The sequence below is a fragment of the Melospiza melodia genome, chromosome 1, assembly GCF_035770615.1.
Source record: "Melospiza melodia melodia isolate bMelMel2 chromosome 1, bMelMel2.pri, whole genome shotgun sequence".
Classification (NCBI taxonomy): Eukaryota; Metazoa; Chordata; class Aves; order Passeriformes; family Passerellidae; genus Melospiza; species Melospiza melodia.
In genome coordinates, this window is record NC_086194.1 from 156,504,253 (window position 1) to 156,529,198 (window position 24,946).

The 24,946-nt window shown below is 40.4% G+C and overlaps 1 protein-coding gene across 1 annotated transcript; it reads left to right on the forward strand.

Moving 5' to 3' along the window:
• The first annotated feature begins 6,123 nt into the window (after nucleotides 1–6,123).
• TNFRSF11B (TNF receptor superfamily member 11b) lies at nucleotides 6,124–22,454 on the forward strand. The gene is made up of 5 exons (XM_063173219.1): nucleotides 6,124–6,347; nucleotides 15,656–16,025; nucleotides 19,533–19,727; nucleotides 20,066–20,290; nucleotides 21,309–22,454. Exons 1-5 carry the CDS (start codon nucleotides 6,318–6,320, stop codon nucleotides 21,695–21,697), a joined length of 1,209 nt encoding a protein of 402 aa, XP_063029289.1. The 5' UTR covers nucleotides 6,124–6,317; the 3' UTR covers nucleotides 21,698–22,454.
• Nucleotides 22,455–24,946: the final 2,492 nt, after the last annotated feature.

Consider the following 24,946-nt stretch of genomic DNA (forward strand, 5'->3'; position numbering starts at 1 on the left):
ATATTGGGTGTTCATTATTGATTTTGTTACTTTATTGTGATTGTTTCTGTGTATAGTTGTAAATGAGGTTTTTTTGTGGGTGTGCTGTGCAACCTGCCTGGAAGGAAGGCAGAATACGTAAGAAATTCTAGAATGTTTTTCAAAGTACAGCAAGTCCAAGGCAGAGAAGTATACATTTTGTAATATAAAGACACATATATATTACACATATATTGCATACACTTATGCCTGCTCATCAAACACTCATTGCTCCCAGCCAGAGAGGGTGGATAGAGCAGTAAGTAAAGAGTCTTCAATATACATTCAAGAAGGGTGATCTATGAATGATGAAGACAAAGAGGTGGCTGGGGGAAAATGGGCAAGCTGAGGCTGGCCTCAGTGGCATGGAAAAGGAAACAGAAGCCACATGAAAAGAGACATAAAGATAAATAGTAAGGGAAAGAACCAAGCCACTTTCTAAGGTGTGGACAAAATTCTTAAACTCAGTTCAGTGAGAATAGGAAAGGTTGTTGGAGAAATTCAAATCAGCATGGCATTGATATGTCAGACAGCAAAGCCAGGAACTTTGTATAAATAAGGAGAAAAGCAATGCTCTGTGTCTGAAAATACTGTATTTCTAAATGCTATCTAGGTAACTCATAGAATTGTCATGCAGATTGCTTGATGTTTGCAGCTGAGGGATATTGCTTTTACACTAAATATCCTTATTTTGTTTGATTCCTATGATAGACTGTACTCTCTCACAGTAGCTTTTCTGTCCAACCTCAGTAAAGTCTACACTTGAGGTTCCAGTCTCTTACCTCACCTGTATTTCAGATTGTACAGCACTGAAAGCCCCTGCTGTACTGTAGATGTTTACTGTCACAAGAAGCAGCCACGGTCCTGTGTCCAGGAGGAGCCAGCTTCTTCTCACAGATGACAACTGCCTTTAACTGCTTTCCTGGCTGAAAGGGGAGAACCTACCAATCCACAGGTGGTGAAACCATTTGGATGTAAATTATACAGACTGTCCATCAAGCTGCACAAACCAATAGCTGGTTCACAGCCGAATGAACCCAGTGTCTGACAGATTTGAATTCAGAACATGTAGAAAAAACCCTCAGGCCTCCATGCAAAATTCATTGAAGGCTGAAAGTGGCATCATTTCTGGCCCGACAATCTTGCGTATGCGGAAAACCAGAAGGAGGGAAACTTGGTGCCATGTTAATGCTGCCCAAATATACACAATGAAGTCAGACTGAAAGCAATGAAATTGCAGACGCTCCTCATGAGCTAAGAGGACCATTTTCCTTAACCAGTGACCTTCAATTACAGAGTAGCAAGCAAATTAGTAGAGACAAAAAAGAAAAACCTGTTAGCCAGAAAATCTTACTGGCTAAAGCTTGTCTTGTTTCAGTTCCAGTTTTCATAGCTTTTCGGTAAAATATGTGCTGTCTCTTTCTCTTTTGGAGTACTGGTGTTAACTGGAAATGTTGATTCTGGGAACAATGAATTCCTTCTTATCAAATGGGGTTTACAACTGAGTTTTTCATAAAACTTCAAAGGTTTCTGAGTACTTGAAGGATCTGAATCATTGCCTTGAGCCTACTGATGTCACAGAGATCAAGTTAGGAAAAAACGCCAAAAATGGCAAGGGCAGGAATGGCTAAATACAAGTGTCATTTCTCAGTTCACAGATCTTCAGCATTCCTTGTGCTCATGCTGGTTTGTCTGTAGGTTGGAGTGACTGCAAAGCAGACTGGGATGTAAATTTACAGTGCAGCAGTTTGGTGACCCCTATACAAAGAGGGGGGTTACTCTGAACTACAGTCATCTGAAAGATAGGAATCTGATCTTACACAGTTCAAGTTGTTCATACAACCTGCAAAATTCACAAATCCAGCCGAATTACATGGAGTCAATCCACTTCAAAAGGGAACTAGAGAAGATAACATCATCTACCAGCAAAGGGTGGCCACACAGGGAACCAGCACTCTTCAAATTCACAAGCTGACTTAATTCCCTAGATAGACAAGCCCAGACAGCAAATAACATATGTCCTTCTTAACTTTGAAATTAGAGATGTTTCTATTTTTTTATTTTTTCTTCTTTTTATGGCTGATATGCTATACATCTTTTGTGACCTAATTTACCAGTTCCTCCATCGCAACCTTCGAATCCTACAATCCAAATCAAGTATAGGAAAAGCTCCATTCTTCCTTCTCTGGATGCAGTTTGACAAAAGGGATTTTCCTTTTTGTATATTAGCCCCATGTATATGCCCCAGATCTACAAAACAAGGCAAAGTCTCAATAAAAAAAAATTAGACACATCCACTTAAAAGATAAAACAAGCCACACAGTTAAAACAAAGATAATCATATAGGTATAAGCTTTCTCTTGACAACATTATTAGCTAAATATCTTTTCTCTTTCTTCAGTATATATCGGCATGAAATCTTATCCCCAAGGTTTCTGAGTTATATTAGAGAAAAAGGTTGGGGCAATAGCTGCAGGTTTTCTCCTACTTGGTCAAATCTGACACACTTTCCTGGTACCTGCACCACCACACTGCCTGCAGATTAACAGTTTTCTTTAAGCCTCCATTTTCAAAGTGTTCTCAGTTCAGATCATCAGCTCCTACAATTTACAGAGAGAGATTCATTTCTAAGGGACAGCTGTAATAGCGTGGTAGAATGCCAGATTGTTGCCTTCTTGCTGCTAATATGTTTGTTTTCAGAGCCAATCGATCTTTTAAAGATTCCTCTTCCCCTTAGTTTGACATAAATCTCTTAATGACGAGTCTCTGAGTGTTCTCTAAATGCAACATGTGGTGAACTCTACGTCCCAAGGCTGAAGCCACAGTCTTCCCACTGTTTGTTGCTTGGGCTCAATAAACACCACACTGATATATTGAGATGACTCAGAGAGGCAGTGTTCACCTGCCAGCACCAACTCACTGGTTGGGACTTGTGAATTTTTCCAGATATCAGACAGGCTTGAAGAGCAAAGCCATTTATAGACCTGGTGATTATAATGATGCATGGGAACAAAAATAGATTTACAACAATAATAACATCCAGGACAGCAATACAAATAGTGAGGATAAAAACCAGAGAAAGATAAACACCTGTCTGGAAATAAGACTACTAGTGAATCAATAAGTTGATGTTCTAGCCAAAGCACATCACTGCAAATTGAAAGCAACGTAGTGTTGGTAACCTTCAGCCTGCCCAATGCAAGTTGTCCTTTTTCTCCAGTCTTATGTACTGTTACAAGTTGCAGTGAACCACTTCTGTTAACTAGAGGGCTGTTTCTACACCATTTTAACTAATGACTATTAAAATAAATTAGTTATATTCCCATAACATGGAATGGAGTACTTAATGCCTGTAATACTCACCACTTCAGATTTGTTAGTGAAAGAAGAAAACCTGATTTTTTAGTTTCTTTTCCTATAACAGTTTGTAATCTTCTATGAATAATGGATACTTGAAGGCACTTAACTTTCAAAAAATAATTTCAGGCTGTGTCTCTTCTCTGTTATGGCATGTAGTCACAAACGTGGTTCTTTTAAACACTGCTGAGAACAACTTGGTTGTAGCATGGACAAGTGTTTATTACAGGGTTTACTGCCTTGTCCCATGATTCTATGCTCTGCAAATGCAGTTCTTAACTAATTCCCAAAGGCAAAGTGGCAACGTTGTAAAACACTTGTGAAAACATTCAAACTGCAGTTTAAACCTTGTTAAAGCACAGTTCTTCTTTGGAAAGTGACACTGAAAATGGCAGTGTGGGATCCTGTATTTATTGTGTACGTGTGATTTCAGGATCAAACATGTTAAGTACAAGCACACAGTTCTCTGCTAACATCCACAGCCAGCTCTACAGAGATTAGATGGCTGAAAAGTTCATGTTCGTGTCTGGTAAAGGTGATGGTCTCCTTAGCAGCAGTCCCAACACGCTGTCATCGTTGAAACAGATACACTTGTCACCCTTCCATTTAGCTGAATGAGCTTGAGGAGGATCTGTTTTCTTCTCATTAACCTCTGCCAGTTTTTTCACTGCTTAAGGATGAAAAACATCTTTTCAAAAAAAGTCAGCACATCTAACTCTGAACAAAAATATACACAAAATAGTTGTGTGGAAGAAGATCCCTCTTCTAAACAACAGCACAATTTTCAGCTGAAGAATTTCAATGGCTTTCTAATTTGTTTTCTGCTCTGATTAATTGCATAAAATACTTCCATCACTAGAAAATTCTGATATGAACGCTACTGTCCATACACATTAACCTGTTTAAATAGGCTTATGAGCTACAATTTTATTTCTTGACAGAGCCAGCTGTTGTGCATTTATGGCTAGTACCAGCAATGAGAAGACATAGCCCCATCCAAAGCCCACTGAAATTCAGTTAACAGTGTTAATTAAACACAAGGAGCTTGCTATGCAGTTGGTGCTTTTCTTTCTGCTGTATCTGAGATGAAGGCAATCAGCCTCACCTCCCTCCCAAGATCCCCTGACTTGACACTGGAGCTGCTTACAATCAGAAGAGACACATTGCCATGTCCAGCTCTTGGCCTTTGAGAGGATAAAAGCAGTTTAATGTAAACTTCTACTTATGAACTTAACAACTTCTGCTGATGGGTTGCTGTAGCATTATGGTTGACACTTGAAGTTGGTCCCTGCTTGGAGAACACCATACTCACACAAAGCTATCCTAACATGCTCAAAGATGTCCATGTCAGGAACAATCCTTCCCACTGCTCCACAATGAAAATGTGGGAATGTACAGGTAAAATCCATCTATTGGCACTACTGTGCTTTTACCTGGGTGATACATTCATAAATATATTTAAGAATAAATGCTAAAGTACTAAAAAGTTGTGAAAAGATTACAGGAACATTTGCATCATCCATTCCAGGTACAATACTAATCAAGTGGTGACTACTACCCATCAAATACCAGAAATGCTCCCTCAGGCGTGGTCGGCTTTCTGTGCCAGTTTTCACACCATTTCTCACAGAGAATTTACCACTAATTCAAGTGTCTTGAATTTTTATCATCCTGACAAGTGTAACCAGAATCTGTTTCAATCTTAGGTTATGCATCAAGTTATAGATTTGTAAGGAGGCATGTGTGAGGCTGTCCTTGAAGATGATGGTTTCCAGACAATACAGCTGAATTTTTATGAAACAATAGGCAGGCTTTTTCCACCTAACTCTTGCCAATCCTGCTCAGCCTTGTGACTCAAAGGGGAGAAACTGCACACCCATTGCCAACAGGGGCCCCAGTTTTAAATGCTCAAGAGCTGGCATATCCAGAGCTGAGGTTTTGGTCTGGCCTGTGAAAAGGGAGAAAAAACCATCTGTGAAATCTGGAGGCACATCATGTTTGGCTTCTTCCCCAGGATCCCACAGGCTCCCACAATCGTTTATAGCTATCTGCAGGTTGGGAAAATAAATCCTTTCTCTGCACCTTCCTCTACTCCACACCTGGCACACACAGGCTCCCCGGGGCTTCCATGGAGTCCTCGGAGCAATCCCGGGAAGCACGAACAGCAGGGTTTGATCCCTATGGCTTCAGAAAAATGGCCTTCTCTAACTTAAACTGGGGAGAAGGAAGAACAGCGCTCTGAGTGGGATTTCTCCTGGGGCAGGACCATGCTGAAGGCACGACTGTCGCTGGAAAATCACAGCTAGGGCCCCGTGTCGCCGCTCGCCCGGGCCTCTCCCGGGCCAAGCCCCTCGGGCCGGGGTAGGCCGGAGGCGCCTCGGAGAGAGGCGGGGGCCGTCCCTCGCATTCCTGCCTCAGCAGGGAAGGGAAGGAACGGAGACCCTCCTTCTCCTCTGCTTCCCCGCCCTGGCCTTCGCTTCCAGCCTGCCCCGCTGCTGGGAGCCCCCGCGGAGCCCAGCCAAGCGAGCGGAGCCTCCCCTCCGGCCCCGCTGCAGCGCAGGGCGGCACGGCCAGACAGCCAGACAGGGAGCAATTAAACCCTCCCCTGGCCAGCCCCCGACACTCCCTCCTGCATTTTCCAGTCTGTGGTTACGGCGCTCAAAGGGTTCCATTAAGTCACCAAGTTTTACAGGTTCCTTAAAAAAAAAAAGAAAAAAAAGAAAAAAAAAAAAAGAGGGGGGTGGGGGGAGGTGAGGGGGAGTGCGCGAGAGAAAAGTTTGGTCACGGCAGGGAATGTGTGATCAAAGCTGAGCCCAGGCTTCCTGTTACACCGGGACTATATATATATCGTGTCTTTAATGTTGGGAATGTGAGCAGCTGCTGGAGCCTGGCGCTGACTCTGCCTGATTCCCAGCGCGCTGAGGTTTCTTCCACCGACCACAATGAACAAGTTCCTGTGCTGCACGCTTGTGGTGAGTCCCTTGCAGAGGTAGATGGGCTCTAGGATGCATTGCAGCTTCAGACACCAGCCTGGAGAGACACACGGCTTTTCTTCTGGGCTTTTGTTTTGGATTTGGGGGTTTTGGGGGGATTGTTTGTTTGTTTGTTTGTTTGTGGGTTGCTTTGTCTTCTCTCCGTTTTCTTGGTAAACCCTTTTTGTTTCATCTCTCCAAACTTTCTTGGTGAGTTTGGAATGTGATGGACGCGTTCAGCTCCAGGGAGACAGCAGGGATTTTCATCCCATTCTCAAGGTAGTGGCATAAATTGCCTTTATTTTGCTTTTTTTTCTGACTTCCTCCCTCCTTTTATAAGGCCTCATCAGACTGGTCTGAAGCAAAAACCTGTATCGAGTAATGAATTTAGAAACTGTAGGCTACAGTGTTTGTTTCTGATTTACAAAAGCTCCATCCCTGCCTGCCTCTAATCTCTGCTGCAGGGGCACTCTCAGGTACTGAGTTGGATTTCTTACCCGGGAAAACCACTGTGAACACCACAAAAAAACCCCACTAGTGTGTGGTTCTTGTCTTGGCTTAGAAAATTCAGCCTCAAATGCAAGAAGGTGATGAATTAGTAGCTGTGTCAGCAGCTATTACAGAAGAAGTTGGGTTATTAAATCTGGTATAAGCCCCCGCTTTAATAAGTTTTTGTTTACTTGGTGATTTAGTAAGATACTTCCAGATGCAAAATTAGAGATGTTAGCAGTGCAGTAAATCTTTCAAACTGTTATTTAATCCATTTAGTCACATGGAATAGTATATGAGTTCAGTTTAATTAAAACCTGCCTACCGACAGATCCTGTGTAACATCTATTTGGAGGCTCTTCATCTTTTGCGTAAGGAAACTTTCAAAGAAAAACATTAAAAAATAATATTCAGAGCAGGCTCTTTCCAGCACAGTAACTTGCTTCTGGGTTGTTTTGGTGAGCACAACGGCATTAATGTTGTGGCAGAGCATTAGAACTGAGATCCATTTATTCTGAAAGCTTTTTATAAATGCAACGAGATTTCCAGGATTTGATGAGTAATGCGTGTTTATTACTCTCTGTACAACTTTCTGAAAGAGCTTTTTGAGAAGGAAACCCAAAGTAATTAATGGTGCACGGGAAGTAAAATTTGTCAGGCATGTGGTCGGCAGATTGAAACGCAGGACAACTTTTTCATCCCATGTCTGATGTTGTGCCTGCTTTGTCAATATGAAATCACAGGAAGTTAATCTGGGAGTTTCAGCAATATCTGGTTATCAACCTGGCTTCTTATCTGTGGCTGTCATAAAATAATCACATCAGGATTTTGATTTTGATTAAATGCAATGTGCCTGTTCATGTTCTCCCACAAAGTAATAGCATTTGGTGAAGTTCAGCATAATCCTCTGGCAGATGAGTCTTGGAGCTGAAATACATCAGTGGCAGTGCATAGCAAAGAGATCATCATTCAACTGCATTATTATTATTGTTGTTGTTGTTATTAAATTTATTTTAAATTATTGTGAAATTAAAGTAAAATTAGTGAAGTTTAAGTACTGTCAGATGTGCTAGAGCTCAGAAAAGTAGCTTTAATATCTGTTTTTAGGAGGTACAGCAACCCTTTTAGGAGGTACAACTATAGATAAAAGTTCTGTGGGTCTGGCTCACATATCGCCCAGCCTTGTTTGGAGACATTGTATCTGGGGCATGATGTACTTTCAGCCTTGGCCTCTTTGCTAAGGTTTCAGAAAGGTTATTCCTGATGTGGGGGTGCACTCATGTTTGTGTCATTTGCTTGGAACACTAAAGCTGCTTACAAACATTATGAAATTGGACTGAATTGAAAGAAATTCCCCAAAGCTGAATCTCATTACTTGTCACGTAACTATTTTGACCCTTACACTTGACCTTTCTCTATTTTGGATCTCTGGGCACATGTGACATTCTTTTTCTGGCCTGCCTGTTGGGTTTGCTGTGTGTAGGCAGCAGTGGCTTTGCAGCCTGTGAGGGTAGGAGTTATCTTTCTGTCTGACTTTCTTTCTGTCTGCATGTCTGCATGTGTCTTCACTAAAAATAAAACACTAAGGTTACCAGAAGAATTTTTAAAAGATATTGTGACAATTGAAGTTACACCCACTGTTCAAATCTCATGGAAAACTTAATTTTGCTCCTTCTGTAAAAACACCTGTTTGCACACAGTACTGGACATACATCCTCTAGCTAGCAGTCAGCTGTTAGTAGTTCTGTCAGTGCAAAGGCAGACTGTAGTTGCAGTGGGAACATCCCAGGTTTGGGTTAGCTCTAAATATTGCTGTCACTCTGGTGAATAATGTTCCAAAATGTAAGACAAATATTTTGGAGAGTTATCTGATTCGTTTTCCCTGCTTTGTCCCTCTACAGGTTTCAAGGCAAATGTAACTCATAGAAATGAAGACTTTCAATTTAGCATTGCTTTGATAAAATGTAAAACTGTTCTTCATCTGAATTTCATTTTCATACCACTGAAAATGAAACAGTAATTTAGACCCCTAAATTGGCATGAATGACAACTAATGGTGCCTCAAAAAGTCTCTACAAGACTTGACTTTTTGACATGTTCCTTTACTGGCAGAGAAATGAAGACAGTGTTTCATAGCCTCAGTTTTGAATATGCATCACTCAGGAGAGTCACCAGTTAAACTCCTAATGTAAAAGAGGAGCCTCCACTTCATAAAGTGTCTTCCAAACAAAAATAGGTCCTGTTATGTCCAAAGTGAGTGGATTACAATGAAGCAGTTGGTAGAATGGTAGAAGAGCTTTATAGCTGAACTCCAAGCAGTGAAGATGACTCCATGTCGGGTTTCATTGTGTACTTGGCTCTTGCCACTGTGTACCTGACACTTGGCTGTGGTCTGCAGAAAGGTCCTTTGCCTGGGCAGTGTACTTGTGAGCCTGCAGCCCCCACAGGGCAGATCAGCAGTGCTGCAGAGCTGCTGGCCCAAAGAGGTTAAACCTGGTGATTGCATGGGCCTCCACAACAGCAAGATGAGGTGGATGAGAGCTAGATGGGAGTCATTTCTGCCAGGATGGCAAGCATTTTACAATGGTGATTTTCAATAGCTGGATGTGGATCTGATCCAGCATGGCATTGTCACATACTGGATCTGAGATACAAGATATTGATGGAAGAGGACCTTGATAATATCATCCAGTGCTATATTTTGCCAGTAGGATTTCTCTGGACCTGTGCATGATTTCAGTGAGGAATTTTGCCTAAGGGCTGAGGATATGTGAAAGCCTCCTGCCTTTGTTTTGTCCAAATATTTTATATAGAAGGCAAAGTAGGAGAGTTGTGAGGTTTTACTTTGAACCCAATGCAAACACTGGGAGCAATCTGACAGATGTCTTTAATGATTATTTATCACACAAGAAAATATGCTTTGGAATACTTGTGGAATGCAAAACAGAAACAGATTTATCTTTCTCAGCAAATTAAACATTCTCCTTTGGTCTACAACCCAAAACCACAAAGCCAAGCTATATAATAATATTTTCATATGCTGAAAAGCCACTCTCTTTTCTGCCACAAAGCACTGATTTAAAGGGATGATGCTTGAAGGATTTTTACTTCATGTGCTTTGTCTTCTAGTTCATTTTAATTCAACAGGAGAAGTCAAGCAGCTCTTTGCCTTACATTTAAAGATGAAAGAGAAGGGTGTGTATTTTTTTTTTCCCAAGATCTGAAATGAAATTTTACAATCACATTATTTCTCTTTCAAAAGCATCTTCTAGGGAATCAAACAAATGGACTGCACAGGCCTTTTATGTGTATGCTGACATAAGGATGGTATGGAGAAATATAGCTTCAGGCCTAATGTGCTGAGTGACACAGTGAAAGAACTGCTGTCTAACCTTGAGTAATTCATCTTGAATAAGTTCTCAGCATTTGCTTGCATCACACTGACTTACACTAGACTTATATTTCAGTATTTACAGTTCATCCCAATTCCTCACACTGAGCCAGCCATCCTGAGAGGTGCCCAGGACTTCCCCCAGGGACATGGAGGAAGATTGAGTTCTTCAGTCTTTTTAGCAGTGAGCCTATGACACTAGAACTCCATTTCACCCAATAGGTTGTTAGATATAGTTAATTATATTAGGTTTTATTCTAGTTTTGGTGTGGGGTTTTGTTTGTTTGTTTGTTTGTTTTTGGTTTTGCTATTACAATTTTGTTATTGATAGAATTTCATACTCATATAACAAAAATCCCCTAACCTTTAGGGTTTTTTTTTTTTTAATTGAGCCTTGCATTTTACTAACCCTAGGAAAACTGTTTACAAATGAATCACACTAGCAATTAATTTGTCAAGATGAAAAAGATACTGAGCATTATTTTCGTCCCTTAGTGCTGGCATATAAAGAATTGGCTGAGGGTTTAAAACTGAAAGAAACTGCCTGGATCTCTTCAGTCCATTTGCCATCTCTTCCAGGAAATGAAATGGGGTATTTGCTTTCAGAAAGGCATCGAGAGCTATATTTAGGACACATGGGTTTCTTACACCTGCTTCTCAGTGAAAGGCTGTTCCAAATCTTCCTCTGACAAGAGAATCCCCTTTTCATTTGCCAGTATTATCCTTTAATGGAGAAAGTTCTTCTCTCTGAGTTCACTGGCTGTCTGTACTGAGTCCATAGCTTCTCTTGTGACTTGCCAAGCTATTGAATAAGTCCAGATCCTCTCCAGGGAGGAGGTCTCCATTTCCTTTGAAACTGTCTCTGTACTGCTTCCCAGTGAATTATCCTTTCCTAAACAAGGATGAACAGAATTTTACACAATCTTCTGAATGACAAATCCATTAATTTGGTTGTGTGCAGCACTGATGGATGCCATCTTTGGTTTCAGAAGGGTTATAGGGTGAACATACTCATTGTCCCTACTACTGATTCCAGTAGACTGAAGCTGGACTTGCAATTTCTTCCTTCTTTCAAATTAGCACATTACACCTTTTCCAGCAAGAGCAAAACAGGCCAGGCATGTTTATGGAAGAAATCTTGCTTTCTATGAACCTTTTGGAGAGACCACTGTTCAGAACTAGTAAGTTCAGATCATGGCCCTTTTCTGTGCTCAAATAGTGCTTAGTGAATAGAAGACATTCAGGTGCTTAGTATAGAGACTGCATTTCAATATGGACATTCAGATCAATCAGAGCTTTGTGTAGCTAAGAAACTGCTATCAAGTTGGTCATAGCATAGTTTAGGAGAGGAAATGTCAGGAAGGACATAAAATGCATTTAAATGCCATTTTAATTTGTCTTAGGAACATGCTATTGAAGGGCCTCTCCTGATCATCTTTATTTACTGTGTTTTAGTTTCCATATCAGAGCAGCCCTGGAGTGCACAAAGTGGATTTACCAAAGTAAACTGAACTCATGAAAGCAAATCTAGAGATGGGCCCCAGAGACACCAGATGCACTGTAACCACTAATGCATGCTTGTCCATGAGAGCAGATTGAAGTTAGTCCAAAATATCCCCTCAGAATAATACATAATGTGGATGTCAGGTGCTCAGCACCATCTGTTTTGCTCTGCAAATCTGCTGTAACAGGTGATGCAAATTCCTAATGTCAGCACAAAATCACTGTGTGTTAGGCCAGGAGAAAGAACAATTTAATGATGTTCCCCTCCAGCTTATTCTGTGAACTGGGGGACAAAAGAGTCTTTTCATTCTGTTTGTGCCAAGTTGCTGCAGTAAAAATAGTGAAAATTATATTTCATTATCTTCCACCATTACTACTGAATTCTTGCAAAACATCTGAAAAATAGATTGAATTTACTTTGGCACTTGATGTAGGTTTAAAGATAACTTCTCATTTGCAGGTTGCATATCAATATTCAGAATACTCAGTTGTGCTATGTGTGTTTGGACTGCATAGAAAACAATTGCAGATCTTTTTTCTTAAGTACTATCAAGTAACCTACAGTAGTCTTATGAAGTGTGGTATTGGGGATTGAGGTCTAGAAATGTGCTTAGCAACATACTGATGGCTATATTTGGTCTAAAAAAAAAGTCCAGAAAAAATGCCCTAAAAAGACCCAAATGCTGTCTATGGCTGTGGTTGATATCTGATGCATAGAAGAGATGGCAGAAATACCACTATTTTTGTGAATTCAGTTTTTGATTTGGGATTTCTTGATCAAAAGATGATGTTTATGTTTAATAGTCCTTTATTATTTTCATCCATTACTATGTCAGGTATCATCTTGAAGTTGACTGTTTGCAATCTCCTATGGCAGTGAGTCGCACAGCTCCCTGTGCCAATAGGCTCACAGTAGTCAAACAGTGGTAATGGTGATCTAGTTCTATGTTGAAAATTATGTATAAAATGCTCTGGTGAAGTTCTGAGATATTCATTGCATATCTTTAGTTTGACTGAAGGATCTTTTTGTCATAATATTTTACTAAATAAAATAGTTGGCTCCTGCATACATGTGGCTCAGCCACTGATCAATGGATTACTGAAGCTATGTAATGTATTCCTGGGAAAAAAGAGAAAACAAGTGTGATGTACTTTTCTCTTAAAAGCAAAAAGAAAAAAATCAAATGGGAAGACTGATTGTTCTTTTAGTGATGCTAATTTATTTATCCTATTATTATGGGGTTTGGTTATGCTCATTTAGATTAATAATATTCTAGTTGCCATTATTAGTTTATAGTTATTGGTTCTTCCAAGGACAAAACTCAGTATGTCTCACACACATATGGTTCAAGTATTGTTTTGCTCAATTTTTAAAGTCAATTCCTCTCAAATTGTGTTGAAATGTTTTCAGTTTTTAGTGGCTTGTTTCCCACAGCTGTAGGTCCTTCAGGGAGCAGATGCCTCCATTTTCCCCTACAAATTCCTAGGCTTTCATACCCTGATTATTGAATTCTAATTAATTTTAATACTGAATCATCCCCTGCCGCAAAACTCTTTATTTGCCTCATACATGGTTTCCCATGTAAATAGTTGAGTAAGGAAAATAGATAAAATCTTGTTATTCTTGCTCCTACATGTTGCAGAGTAGAGTTAACAGCTATGAAATGATTCACCTACCTTGTTCATTACGTGAAAATGTGTCACCACGGGCAGAGGCACAACCCAGAGGAGCAGATTCTACTGCCGTGACAGCTCTGGGTTTGTGGGGAGCTGTGCACTGCAGAGCAGGAATACTGATGTTTCTGCACAAGGACTGTTGCCCATATGACTGGTTGCTGTCCCTAATAATTTTCACAGTGTCAGATGTTCACCTCTCTTGGGAATTGTCTTGGGTTTCCATAGATATCAATGTGAAGTGTGGGTTGATGCTTATCTTTGTAGTGCCTGTGCCACATGTTGTAGTCAGATGTTCTGTGAAGGAAATGTTTGTGTCCATGCAAGTCTTGGACTCTGGGATGCTGTATTATCTATTACTGAACTAAAACCGTAGAAGAAAATGTCACTGTTCACATCAACAATTAATGAGATTACCAGGACTTCCTTATTACTAGAGTCATAGCTGTAGATTTACCAAGGGTGGGGGCATTTTTCCTCAATGTAAAGCCACTCACTATTAAAAAATGTGCTGCACCCTCTTTGTTAAATAGATCACATAAAACAGATCCAGTCATTTAAGGAAAATGGAGTTGTTCATCAAACTTCAAAGACTAATAAGGAATTTCTCACAGTGAAAGGTATTGTGCATTGAGACCACAAGAAAAGTGAGATCTCCATCCTCAAGAAATCTGATAAGTCGTCAGTCAAGGGCATTATTAGTCAAGGGTAGCTGCAAGAGGCTGTAGGGAATATCCATACTATCTGCATTTCATTCCTCAGCCCAAGTACAGGTGTATGAAAAGTGGATTCATAGATGTGCAATAGGAGAATGCATTTAAGAATACTTTCTTAAGCAATAAGAGTTCCTAAGCTAAGCATCTCATATCACTTGTTGTTTTCTGTGAATTGTGTTAATGCAGATGAAGTTTTAAATTGCCATTTCCAAACTTAGTAAGACTATGGCTTTAGAAGTGCCTTGATATGGCAGAAGTGAGGCCCTTAAATGAAGCATCTCAAGAAAATACAACTTTAAAAAAAAAAGTTAATTTCACTTATACTTTGGGGACATTTGAAAAGAGGAAAGACATTTTTGAAATTGAATTGGCAACTCTGTGTTAGCTGACAAGGATTAAATTAGCAATAAAGACAAGTCAGTTAGATCTATAATTTTATTGGATACACTGAAAAATATCTTAGTCAGATCCAGTTTACTTCGTCTTTATAAAATAATGTACAAGTTTTGGAAGAGCAGTGGCACATGTAGCCATGCATGCAGTGCAGGGACAGAGCTGGGTTATCAGTGAGGAGAGTGAGCTGTTGGCAGACCCTGTGGGGATCAGGGTGGTTCTCAAAAGTTATTTTTGTGGTAGACTGACAGAATCACGGAACCAAATTTTCAATTGTAAGACCAAAACAAAGTGATATGGAGGTTGTCTCTGCAGCAAGGCAGGCTGTCTCAGCTCACCAGGTCCCCAGTCACACCAGCAAAGCTGACTGTTGTAGGAAGCAGGAGGACTCTAGCTGTCATGGTATGTGCTGGTACTGAACCAGCTTTTCCCAACAGCTGTGAGCCTGTGGTTTCAGGTAGGAAATAAAAGCATTGGCCTGGTCTCTTCGAGCTCACACAATTGAGTCCTTAATGTGCTCTTCGTACCCTGCATCCTTCCTTACCTTTGTCTCAAGCTGTATCTTCTCCTTTGATGTAGTTGCCACATTACATCCCAAAAGCTTCTGCATATCAGTGCAAAATTGAATGGAAGGCATTAAAAAGTAACCTCTATTGTTCTAGCCATTAATTTCTGTAAAAAATAGTGTAAGAGAAATAGTGTAAGGAATCACCTTTAAAGGTATCTGTGGTGATGGTGCACTACACTGGTCATATTCATATGTTCAGGCACAATTTCTGCTTAAGAGCACAAAGGTGTATGATTCCCACCTGCTGTGCATTGGACAGATTTTCTGGTGCCAGGCAGTAAAAGGTCATTGCCCAGTGATATTAAAAGGGTGTAAATCAGAGAATAGTATCTACATCTATGGAAGGAATCACTTAGGTCGGGAAGATTTGCTAGATAAGATCCTAAAACTTTCCCATTCTTAGACATGGGAGAGTCTGGAAGCTTGCAGGTATCTCAGAAATTTCAAATGCAAATATCTGTTTGAAGATGAGTGACATGAGTAGACTCATAAACTGACTGAAGTGCAGGTTTCCTTGTGATCGCGGTGCTTCCCGGAACTAAAAGGAGGCGATGTTTTGTTTTCCTGTTGCTAGCTCTTGGACATTTCTGTCAAATGGACCTTCCAAGATGACTCTCCCCCCAAGTATCTCCATTACGACCCAGAGACATCTCGGCAGCTGCTGTGTGACCAGTGTCCTCCGGGGAGCTACGTGAAGCGGCACTGCAGCGCCAGCAGCCCGACGCAGTGCGCCCCGTGCCCGGCTCAGTACTACGCCGACGAGTGGAACAGCAACGAGGAGTGCCAGTACTGCAGCACCGTGTGCAAGGAGCTGCAGCTCGTCAGGCAGGAGTGCTCCAGCACGCAGAACCGCGTCTGCGAGTGCGTCCCGGGCAGGTACCTGGAGCTCGAGTTCTGCTTGAGGCACACGGAGTGTCCGCCCGGCTCCGGGGTTGCCCAGGCAGGTGGGTCCCGCTCCTCCATAGGCACAGGCGTAATCGGAGCTCGGCAGCGCGTCCACGAGTCGTGGCAGTGACAAGATTAGGAAAGAGGCTTGTCCAGATGAAATTGCAGGACAGTAAATTGTAAAGCCAATTGAACTTGTTCTAATCTGCATCATTTGGACTGCAGCCAAAGGAAGGTTTCTCAGTGGAATACCCTGCTCCTGCTGTAATATATAACTTAATGGCAGTAGCAAATGTAGCAAATTGCACTCTAATGAGAAACATGATGGATTGCCTCTTTTAAAGGAACATTATCTGGAATGTAGTATTTGTGTGTGTGAAAAATAATAATGGTTTTCATTTTGAAATCTGCTGTTTCAAGCAACCGTATATCTTGACAAACACCAGGAGCACTACATGTTTGACACCAAGTATATAATTATAACAACATTAATATAGCTCTAGTGTCACTGCAATATGTGGTAATAATTAATTATCAGCATCCTAAGTGGAATTTTCCTTTCTTAGAGAAACTGTTACTATTATCAAGCAAACAACCATTTCTTTGTCAAGCAAGCTGGCACAGTGCTGAAAGTCTGGTGGGAATATAGAGCAAAGCAGCACTTTTCAATGGAGCGTATTCTTCATTTAAGACAACATAAATTGTTAAACCAATAATTTGTTCTTCCCTCAAAACCAAATACATCATTTATTGTTTGGCAAATGCTGTGGCCCAGTTTAGCTCCAGTATTTAACACAGCCTGAAAGAATTGCAAACTGTCATTGTACCAGAGCTTGATAACTGCCTGGAGAAGAGCACTGAGGAAGGAAATGCAGAAAATCAAAGTGTCTCAGACACCTGCAGGCAGAATGATTTCCCTAGAAATGATGTACCTGGAGTGAGAAACACTAGGGCTGGCCTGTGCATTTTAGTGCTGAGCTGAATGACAGGCTGGAAGTCCTTTTCTGGGTTATGAACCTCTCACTGGAGAGCAGCTTTGGCAGAAGGAGAAATGTCACTGCTGTAGCTGCTCACTAGTCCTTGAGTAATTGGTTGATGAAGCTTTACCCTGATCCCCTTCCACTGCTAAGCATTTCCACCTGGCAGTTACCACATTTCCATATTGTAAACCTTCATTAACCTAAACCATTATACCCAGGAGTTTGGGTTAATGAGGTTCCACTGTATCTCAGCAGCAAGTCAAAAGGGACTGGAAACAAAAATCCTCAGAAAGACTTTGGGAGATGAAAGCATAAATTGTCTGAGCAACCAGCCTACTGCATCCCTCTGAGCGCGGTGAAATATGGCAGACAAATTTCAATCCCTCAGATCAGAATGAAGCAAACTTTTAAAGAAGATAAAATGTTGAGTTTTGTAACATCTTGAAAAGTTTGTTTCCAAAAGACCATCAGATTGAACCAGCTAAACCCAAGCAGACCTCAAAAAAGGAATGAAAACATTGTAAAAATAATTGCATCCCCCTGTGTCAATACCACTTTTTGTGGTGAGGCAACAACTAAGAGTTTAATAAGCATATACTGCTTATTTGTAAGTAATAATAAGTAATAAGTAAGTAACCGTGTTACTGCTTTTTGCCATATGATAGCCTTGAACTTTGTAATGAGGCACATTCAGGTAAATAAAACCTAAGAGCAGAAAAGTATGATTCCACTCCCTCACAGGGAGATGGTGTGGTCCAGTGCTTCATTTAAGGCTTCAAGCATTAGAATTCTGTTTCCCTGGTGCTCATTGCTCATGATTACACTGGGATATCACCTTTCTTTGTAGTCCCTTTTTGTGAGTGAAGATTAAGGCTTTGCTCCTTTCTGCCGCGGCGGGCCCTGGATGAGGCAGGGTTTCGAGCAGCGTTGTGCTGGGAAGGCAGGCAGCTCTGTCTCTCCCGTGGCTGCTGCCGTTTCCCTGGGAAGAATGGGGGATTCCAGGAGGGTTGGAGGGAGTGGCAGAAGGGCAGGCAGACAGCGGCAATTCGTGTCCTTAACAAGAGCGGCGAAATTAACAGTGAAGAAGCTGGCAGAGCTGGAGAGTGACTTCATGCTCAGTCCTGAGAACACTGATGGAGAACGCGGTATATTCCTCCCTTGTGCTGCAAAGATTATGCAGCAAGCTGTGAGCAGAACGATGCACCATTTGCAGGAACACTCCTTTCTTCCACTTCCCCGCTGCCAGCACACAGCCGAGCTGTCTGTGGCAGGGAAGTTGCTGAAATGCAGCTGCCTCAGGCCAGCTAATCGCTGCCCGCGGGTGCAGGTGCTGCCCGCAGCCGTGTCCAGCAGCGCTGCGGGCAGCGCGCACTGCGCGGGGGCGATGCTGGGGCTGCAGGACGCGCGGGCTTTGCCAGGGGGCTGGCACATACAGGGACCCTGGCAGCTACGAACTCCTTTGTTTCCACTCGTTGTCTGATGAAGTGCTGGGTCAGGTTGTGTGCAAGCACTCTTCTTGATTTCACAGCTGATTGAAAACTCGAGATGTGTAATACTCTTTTTCTCTAAGGATTTCCCGAAATAAAGAAAAGATTGCTAAAAAGCTAACATTAAAATAAACATCCATAAAATAAACATGTAAATACTAAAAAAATACACTAGATGGAGGTATTTTCTTATTCAAATACAGTTGCCAATTTTTTTCAAATAAATTTTAAGCATGTGCTTAAGCTCATGTTCAATAATGCAGTATTAGATACCAGACTTCAGGCACTTGTTAAATGTTGGATGAATAAGGATGAATTAGGAGTGAGTATACAGCAGTTATTGGTGCTGTTACTTTCCTGCCACTGGTGGTTAGACTGCATAGTTTCAGATTTCATGGATTTGTTTTCTTACTATGTTAGAACCATATGTTGTGATTCTCTAGTTGTATGATATATTTAGTTCTGAAGTAAAACTATGCATTATAAATCACCAAGTAGAGCATGTATGTCTATTAAATATTTTTTTAAATATTGGACACTGCTTTCTTTGCTTTTAATAACACTTTATTCAGGGCCCAAAAAGAATTTCAAAATTGTTGTCTTTAGTTGATATTGAATTGGATTGTATTTTTATCTCGAACTGAAGTAACCCATTCAAGTAAGGCTCTGGGCAGTCATTGCAGAGTGAAATTCAGAATTTTCAGAGTGAAAATTTTTTTCCACTTATTTACTTTACAGAATATTTGTATAGTTGAAGGATGAAGATCAGACATAGCATAATGTGTGAATAGACTTGAGTAATCAAGGTTATGAAGATATTACTTTACTAAATTACTGATTTAATCAGTAATCACCGATTTTAAACTTGGTAACATATTTAAGAGTACTATTTACTGTATAACATCGGCAGGAACATCCTTTTCCTAAGGCATCTTCTGTCTCTTTTTCTTCCAAAGTGATTCCTTAATAGATCACAAACATGAAAAGCAGAAGCATGACAGTTTAGAGAGGAATGTTTTTTTGCTGTTTCCTTTTTAAATTTTTTTCTCCATAGTTGAGGTTATATGTAATTGGATGCATTGTTTTCCTGTTTCCACAGGTACCCCTGAGAGTGACACTGTATGTGAGAGATGTCCAGAGGGATTTTTCTCAAATGAAACCTCCTCCAAAGCAGCCTGTCTTAAGCACACAAACTGTAGTGCCCTGGGTTTCAAAATAGCTTTGAAAGGCAATGAGGTTCGTGACAACATCTGTCAGGAAAATACAGATCCGACACCTCAAAAATGTGGAATAGGTGTGTATCATATTAAGGAAGAGTCCTCTGAAAACATACCTTTGTTAAAATTAATTTACTAAAATCCAGGATAAAAATACCTAGCTTGTTAGCTCTTTCCCTGCTATGGTGATGGCCATAGTAGAATTTTAATTATTATAGCTCAGACCAAAAAGAACTCAAGCACAAAGAGAAACAGCACTACAAAGACAAGTTCTTAGTCTGTTTTTTAAATACTGTTTCTTATCATTCTTGCTGCTTGGTTGTTGTTGTTTTTTGTTTTTGTTGGTTTTGGGGTTTTTTTCCTGAGACAGTTAAGGTAAGAGATCAGAACAATTGACATCTCTTTCTCATTTCAGATGTAACCCTGTGTGAGGAGGCTATGTTCAGGTTTGCTGTTCCTACTCATGTCACACCTAACTGGCTGAACATACTAGCAGACAGCTTGCCTGGGACAAAGGTTAGCACAGAAAATATTGAAAGGATTAAACAAAGGCACAGCCCTCAAGAACAGACCTTCCATCTTTTGAAACTGTGGAAGCAGCAAAACAAAGAACAGGATATGGTCAAGAAGATTATCCAAGGTATCTTATTGTGATAGCATATGCATTATAAAAAACCTTCTGAATGGCACTTAAAAATTGCTTGGATCAAATACCCCCTGGGGATGTGTTGTGCTTGGAGAGGGGCCTGCAGGCCTTCACTGAGATACATCAATGCCATAAGCATAGGGAAGTCAAAGGGAAGTAGGAACAGAATTCCACTTCTCCAGATCAGTCAAGGACTGAATTCTTTCCAGACTTGTTGCGTACTTTGGAGTGTGTGTTGTGCCGTGACCAAGGTCCCCTTTTAAGACTGCACAACATACAAAGAATTTTGATCAAGTGAGGAAAGTGTTTCCCACTGTAATATCTGAGCAGCCGAGGTTACAGGGAGCTGGTTCCCTGCAGCTGAGTGCAGTTTGTCTTCTGTAAAGTAGAGGTTGATATTTGTGACTTTATGAATACATAGAGAGGCTTTCCTTTCTTTTTCCCTTCTGGTATCTTTGTCATGCTGATTCATTTGTTTATTTGATTCGGCTTTGTTTGTGCTGAACCTACCAAGACACGTTTCAAAAATGAAATAGTGCTGCAGTATTAATAACAAGGTTTTTTACAGTAGTTAGGCCAACTCTTTTCATGTAAACCGCCATCAACAACCACCACATTCAAATGACATTTTGTCCACTCAGAATAGATTTGAAAAATGCTGCAGAAATGTTTTTTTTACCCCTCTGCTATTTAGTATGTATGCTTATGTCAATCTAGGAAGTGTCTAGAGTACTTCAAAATTCAAAATTGCTATTTTAACAAAGCTTGCCTAGGCATTTCTGAAGAGAATGAGCTAAATTTTCATTCACTGGAAGCAAATACTAGGAGTCCTCTCACGTACACACAACATTTTACAGGATAGATGGGCCCAAAAAAGCAAAGATGAGAGAATTATTTGAAGCAAAGAAATTTGGAAAGCAAATTCAGCTTGGAATTTTGGAAGGCTTTTTGCAGGCTACAGTAAAGTTGTAATATGCTGTACTTAGCTCTCTTCTCTTTTTGCTTTCTATAGATATCGGTCATTGTGAAAACAGTGTCTTAAAGCACGTTGGCCACCTGAACCTCACCTTTGAACATCTCAACATGCTGATGGCAAGCCTGCCAGGCAAGAAAGTGGGAAAAAAAGATGTTGAGCGCACAATGAAACTATGTCAATCCACAGAGCAAGTTCTGAAGCTTCTCAATCTGTGGAGAATAAAGAATGGTGACCAAGACACCATTAAAGGTTTAATGTATGGACTGAAGCACTTGAAAATGTACCACTTTCCAAAACGAACCATCCAAAGCCTGAAGAAGGTGATAAAGTTTCTTCACAGATTTACAATGTATAGATTATACCAGAAACTCTTTTTAGAAATGGTAGGGAACCAACTTAAATCTGTGAAAGTAAAATGTGTCTAATTCAAGATACGTTTCTATCTCCACTGACTATTCTTCCCTAATTACTGCCAGCAGTAATTAAACTGGAACGTTATTTCCCTACATTTTGATTTACTATTTATAGAAATGCCTGACTGGAATAGTTCTAAGTCTCCTGCAGTGGTTTTGAAGGGTTTTTTTTTTGCTGTTTTTTTTTTTTTTTTCTTTAATAAAAATCACTTTTGTAAAAGCTATTAACCCGATGGTAACGCTAAGGGCCTGATTCTGCAATTTTGCACATTCAGAGTTGAAAAGTCCCACTATAGTCACTAGATGAGAAAGGAATGCCAGACCAGGCTCTACTCCAGTATTTGCTATTTATATTCTTCAAGGAATAAACCTTTTTGTTGTACATATTTATTAAGTTAAATGGATATGAGACTGAATTTTAGGAAGAGAATTGGAAAGCACACTGTATATTTTCTAGCTAAACAAATATGATTCCATATATTTTTCTGGCAAAATTTTGTAGCATGCCCTAAGAGTTATTAATTTCTTTACATTTTGTATTTAAAAAATGTATTATTGCTTAGTATTATTTGTATAAGTTGTGGTATCTTTTGGTAAGGATGTTTTAATTTATCCAATGATTTTAACTCAAATACAGTGAAAATATAGCTCAAGTGACCTGAATATTTAAATATTCTGTGAGGAAGTGAATGTACCATATTTAAGAAGCTGGATTTTTATATAGAATTTCATAATCTTATTTTATAAAGCAATTAAATTTTTCAATTTAGTTTTTGACTGGTGTTTTACTCTTGATTATTCTAAAGTAGGAACTAATTACAAAGACAGACTATGTGGATTTTGCACTTTATCTTGAGCTGGGGTCTCTGCTACTCCCTGTCTGGTCTAGTAGTTAATATGTGAACCAAGTAAATATTGATCATGGAGTTTCATGGTCACTGCAAAGGTGTAGAAGAAGCTACAAAAGTCCTTCTGGTTCCAGTCTAAAAGGACCAGGTGGTTGTGATATGACCAATTACAGTTCCATAGACACATTTGGCCCAGCACCACTCTTGGCCCAGTGACGTTCTTGGAGAGCTCACAACCTCTGCCCTAACCACAGCTTGTAATTTCATGGAGGAAAGATGATGCATGGGCCTGACAGGCTTGGAAAGCCTCACATATTGCCACTGTGTTTAAAGGAAGGGAGCACTGAGAGGTCACATAAAAAATTGTCATTTACCATTTCTCTCAGCTACAGAATGAGGCACCTACAAAGCCCTGAGCCCCATAAAAGCAGAACAGAGACTGGATAAGTGTCATCATCAAAAGCTCACAATTTTAAGGACCAGTGGTCGTTCACAATGCAAGCCAAAGGGGTTTTTTTCCTGTAAACCATGTGAACAGAGCTTGAATATTCAACATATTCTTTTCCATTGTGTAAGGAAAGGAAATCCATAAGCATTTAGCCTTGCATGACAAATATTCTTCTATTAGAGATGAGAGCATCTTAAGCAAAGAATGAGAAAGAGATTTCTGCTTGATACGATAGGTGTTCATCAGAATTGCTCTCCATATAGCAAATACAAATGAGACATACTGATTTAAAATACTTGGGACTCAATATTCACTGAATTCTCACATCTCTTTTTTATCAAAAGGAATAAACTCCCTTTTAAATTTCACATGCTATTAGCATCTCATTTAATTCTGTAACTGAGAAATGGTGCTGAACATGAAAAAATTCCTAGTTTTGTGTTGATTCATTTGGGATAATTTACATACTTGTACAACAGAAAGTGGTTTTATATGTAATTAAAAGATTATAGCAACAGAGTCTCAAATTTGCAAAATAGATACCAGATGTTTCCATGACTCTGACAGGTGTGGAGGTTTGGGGTGTTTTAGGTGTTAAAGTGAGAATAATGATCTTACTGGCAACAAAATGCAGATCACACACACCTTGTAAACAATATCATCTTAATCCTTTCTACATATACAACAATTTTGGAATTGCTAGTAGAAATCCAGTATCAAGTAGCACTATAATTTAAAAATTTGTCACAGAGATAGAGCCCTCTAGAGAAAAGCATGGTTGTTTCTTAGTACATGGGTTTTATTTTATACATTTATATTTATATTTTTCAAGTAGTTACATGTAACTCTCTGTAAACAATGCTGTGTTAGTGAAGAAGGTGCTTGGAGCCAGAGCCTACAGTTTAAGCTGTAACTACCATGTGAACATGATATGCTTCATTACAGTAGAGCATGGCCTGGACTGGATTTCCTGGGAAAATTTAGCATAGAACTATAACCTGTGCCTTCAAAATAGGATTTTTCCCCCCAAACGCAAAGTTACACATGCTTAATGAATTATACATCTTAAAGCTGATTCAGTTGATCAGTTGCCCATGCTCGAGTAAACACTTCTCAGCCAGTTTGTCCCTCATTTATGAACTTCACTCATATGAAGTTCATGACTTGAATGACTTGAACACATCCTGAGCAGGAGACATTTCAACTGTATTCCCTTCCCCAGAGAGCCTCCAGCCCAAAATAGCCAAGACAAACAAAAGCAAGACCCAGGATAATGAGGGAGAGGGTGAGGCAAACAGAAAGTGGGAGGAAAGCTTGGAAAAAATGTGGGTTTGGGGGTGGTAGCTTGTTTTATAAGGAAGGCTGCAGGAGGAGGAAGATGTGCAATGGGCAGCAGGTAGGAGAGGGGTCCCTGTGTCCCTGGCTTGGAGGAAATGCTGCTGTGGGGGGCAAAATGTGAGGTGTGAGGACTGGGGACAAACAGCCAGAGCTGGGCCTCGGAGGTGACTTGAAGAGGGATTTTGTGCTCAGGGTGCCCTGACCTGCCAGGGTTACAGTGGCTGCTCTCCTCCCAGCCTGGCTGCTGACCAGGCTCAGGAAGAAAATGTTTTGCCATCCTCTGGCCAGAGGTGAGGCCGGCCTTGCCTTGGGATGGAAAGGAGTAGAGGAACAAGGAAGCAAGAGAAGTGTGCTGTCTCTGCTGCCCCAGACAGGGGCAGGGATTGTCCTGTCCTGTCTGCTTCCCCTTCATTGAGAGAAAGGAAAAGGAGTTTTGGGAATATTTGAGGGAGACAGTGAGATGGGCTTTAAGGCATGTTCTTTAGCTGTCGTTTCCAGCTCTGCTCTCGAAGTGTGGAAACAACCCTGAGCTATCAAAAAGTACCGTGGGTTTAAAGCACAACCTTATGATTCAAAAATCTTTTACAACCCTGCTTTTTAAATGGTTTTTATATGCATTTGTCCTCC

What these genes read in the sequence shown, in the direction of transcription:
- TNFRSF11B (XM_063173219.1), top strand. Translation starts at nt 6,318, where the DNA reads ATGAACAAGTTCCTGTGCTGCACGCTTGTG. An exon ending in TCCTGTGCTGCACGCTTGTG is followed by an intron (nt 6,348 to 15,655) that starts GTGAGTCCCTTG and finishes TCCTGTTGCTAG; the next exon opens with CTCTTGGACATTTCTGTCAA. An exon ending in CTCCGGGGTTGCCCAGGCAG is followed by an intron (nt 16,026 to 19,532) that starts GTGGGTCCCGCT and finishes CTGTTTCCACAG; the next exon opens with GTACCCCTGAGAGTGACACT.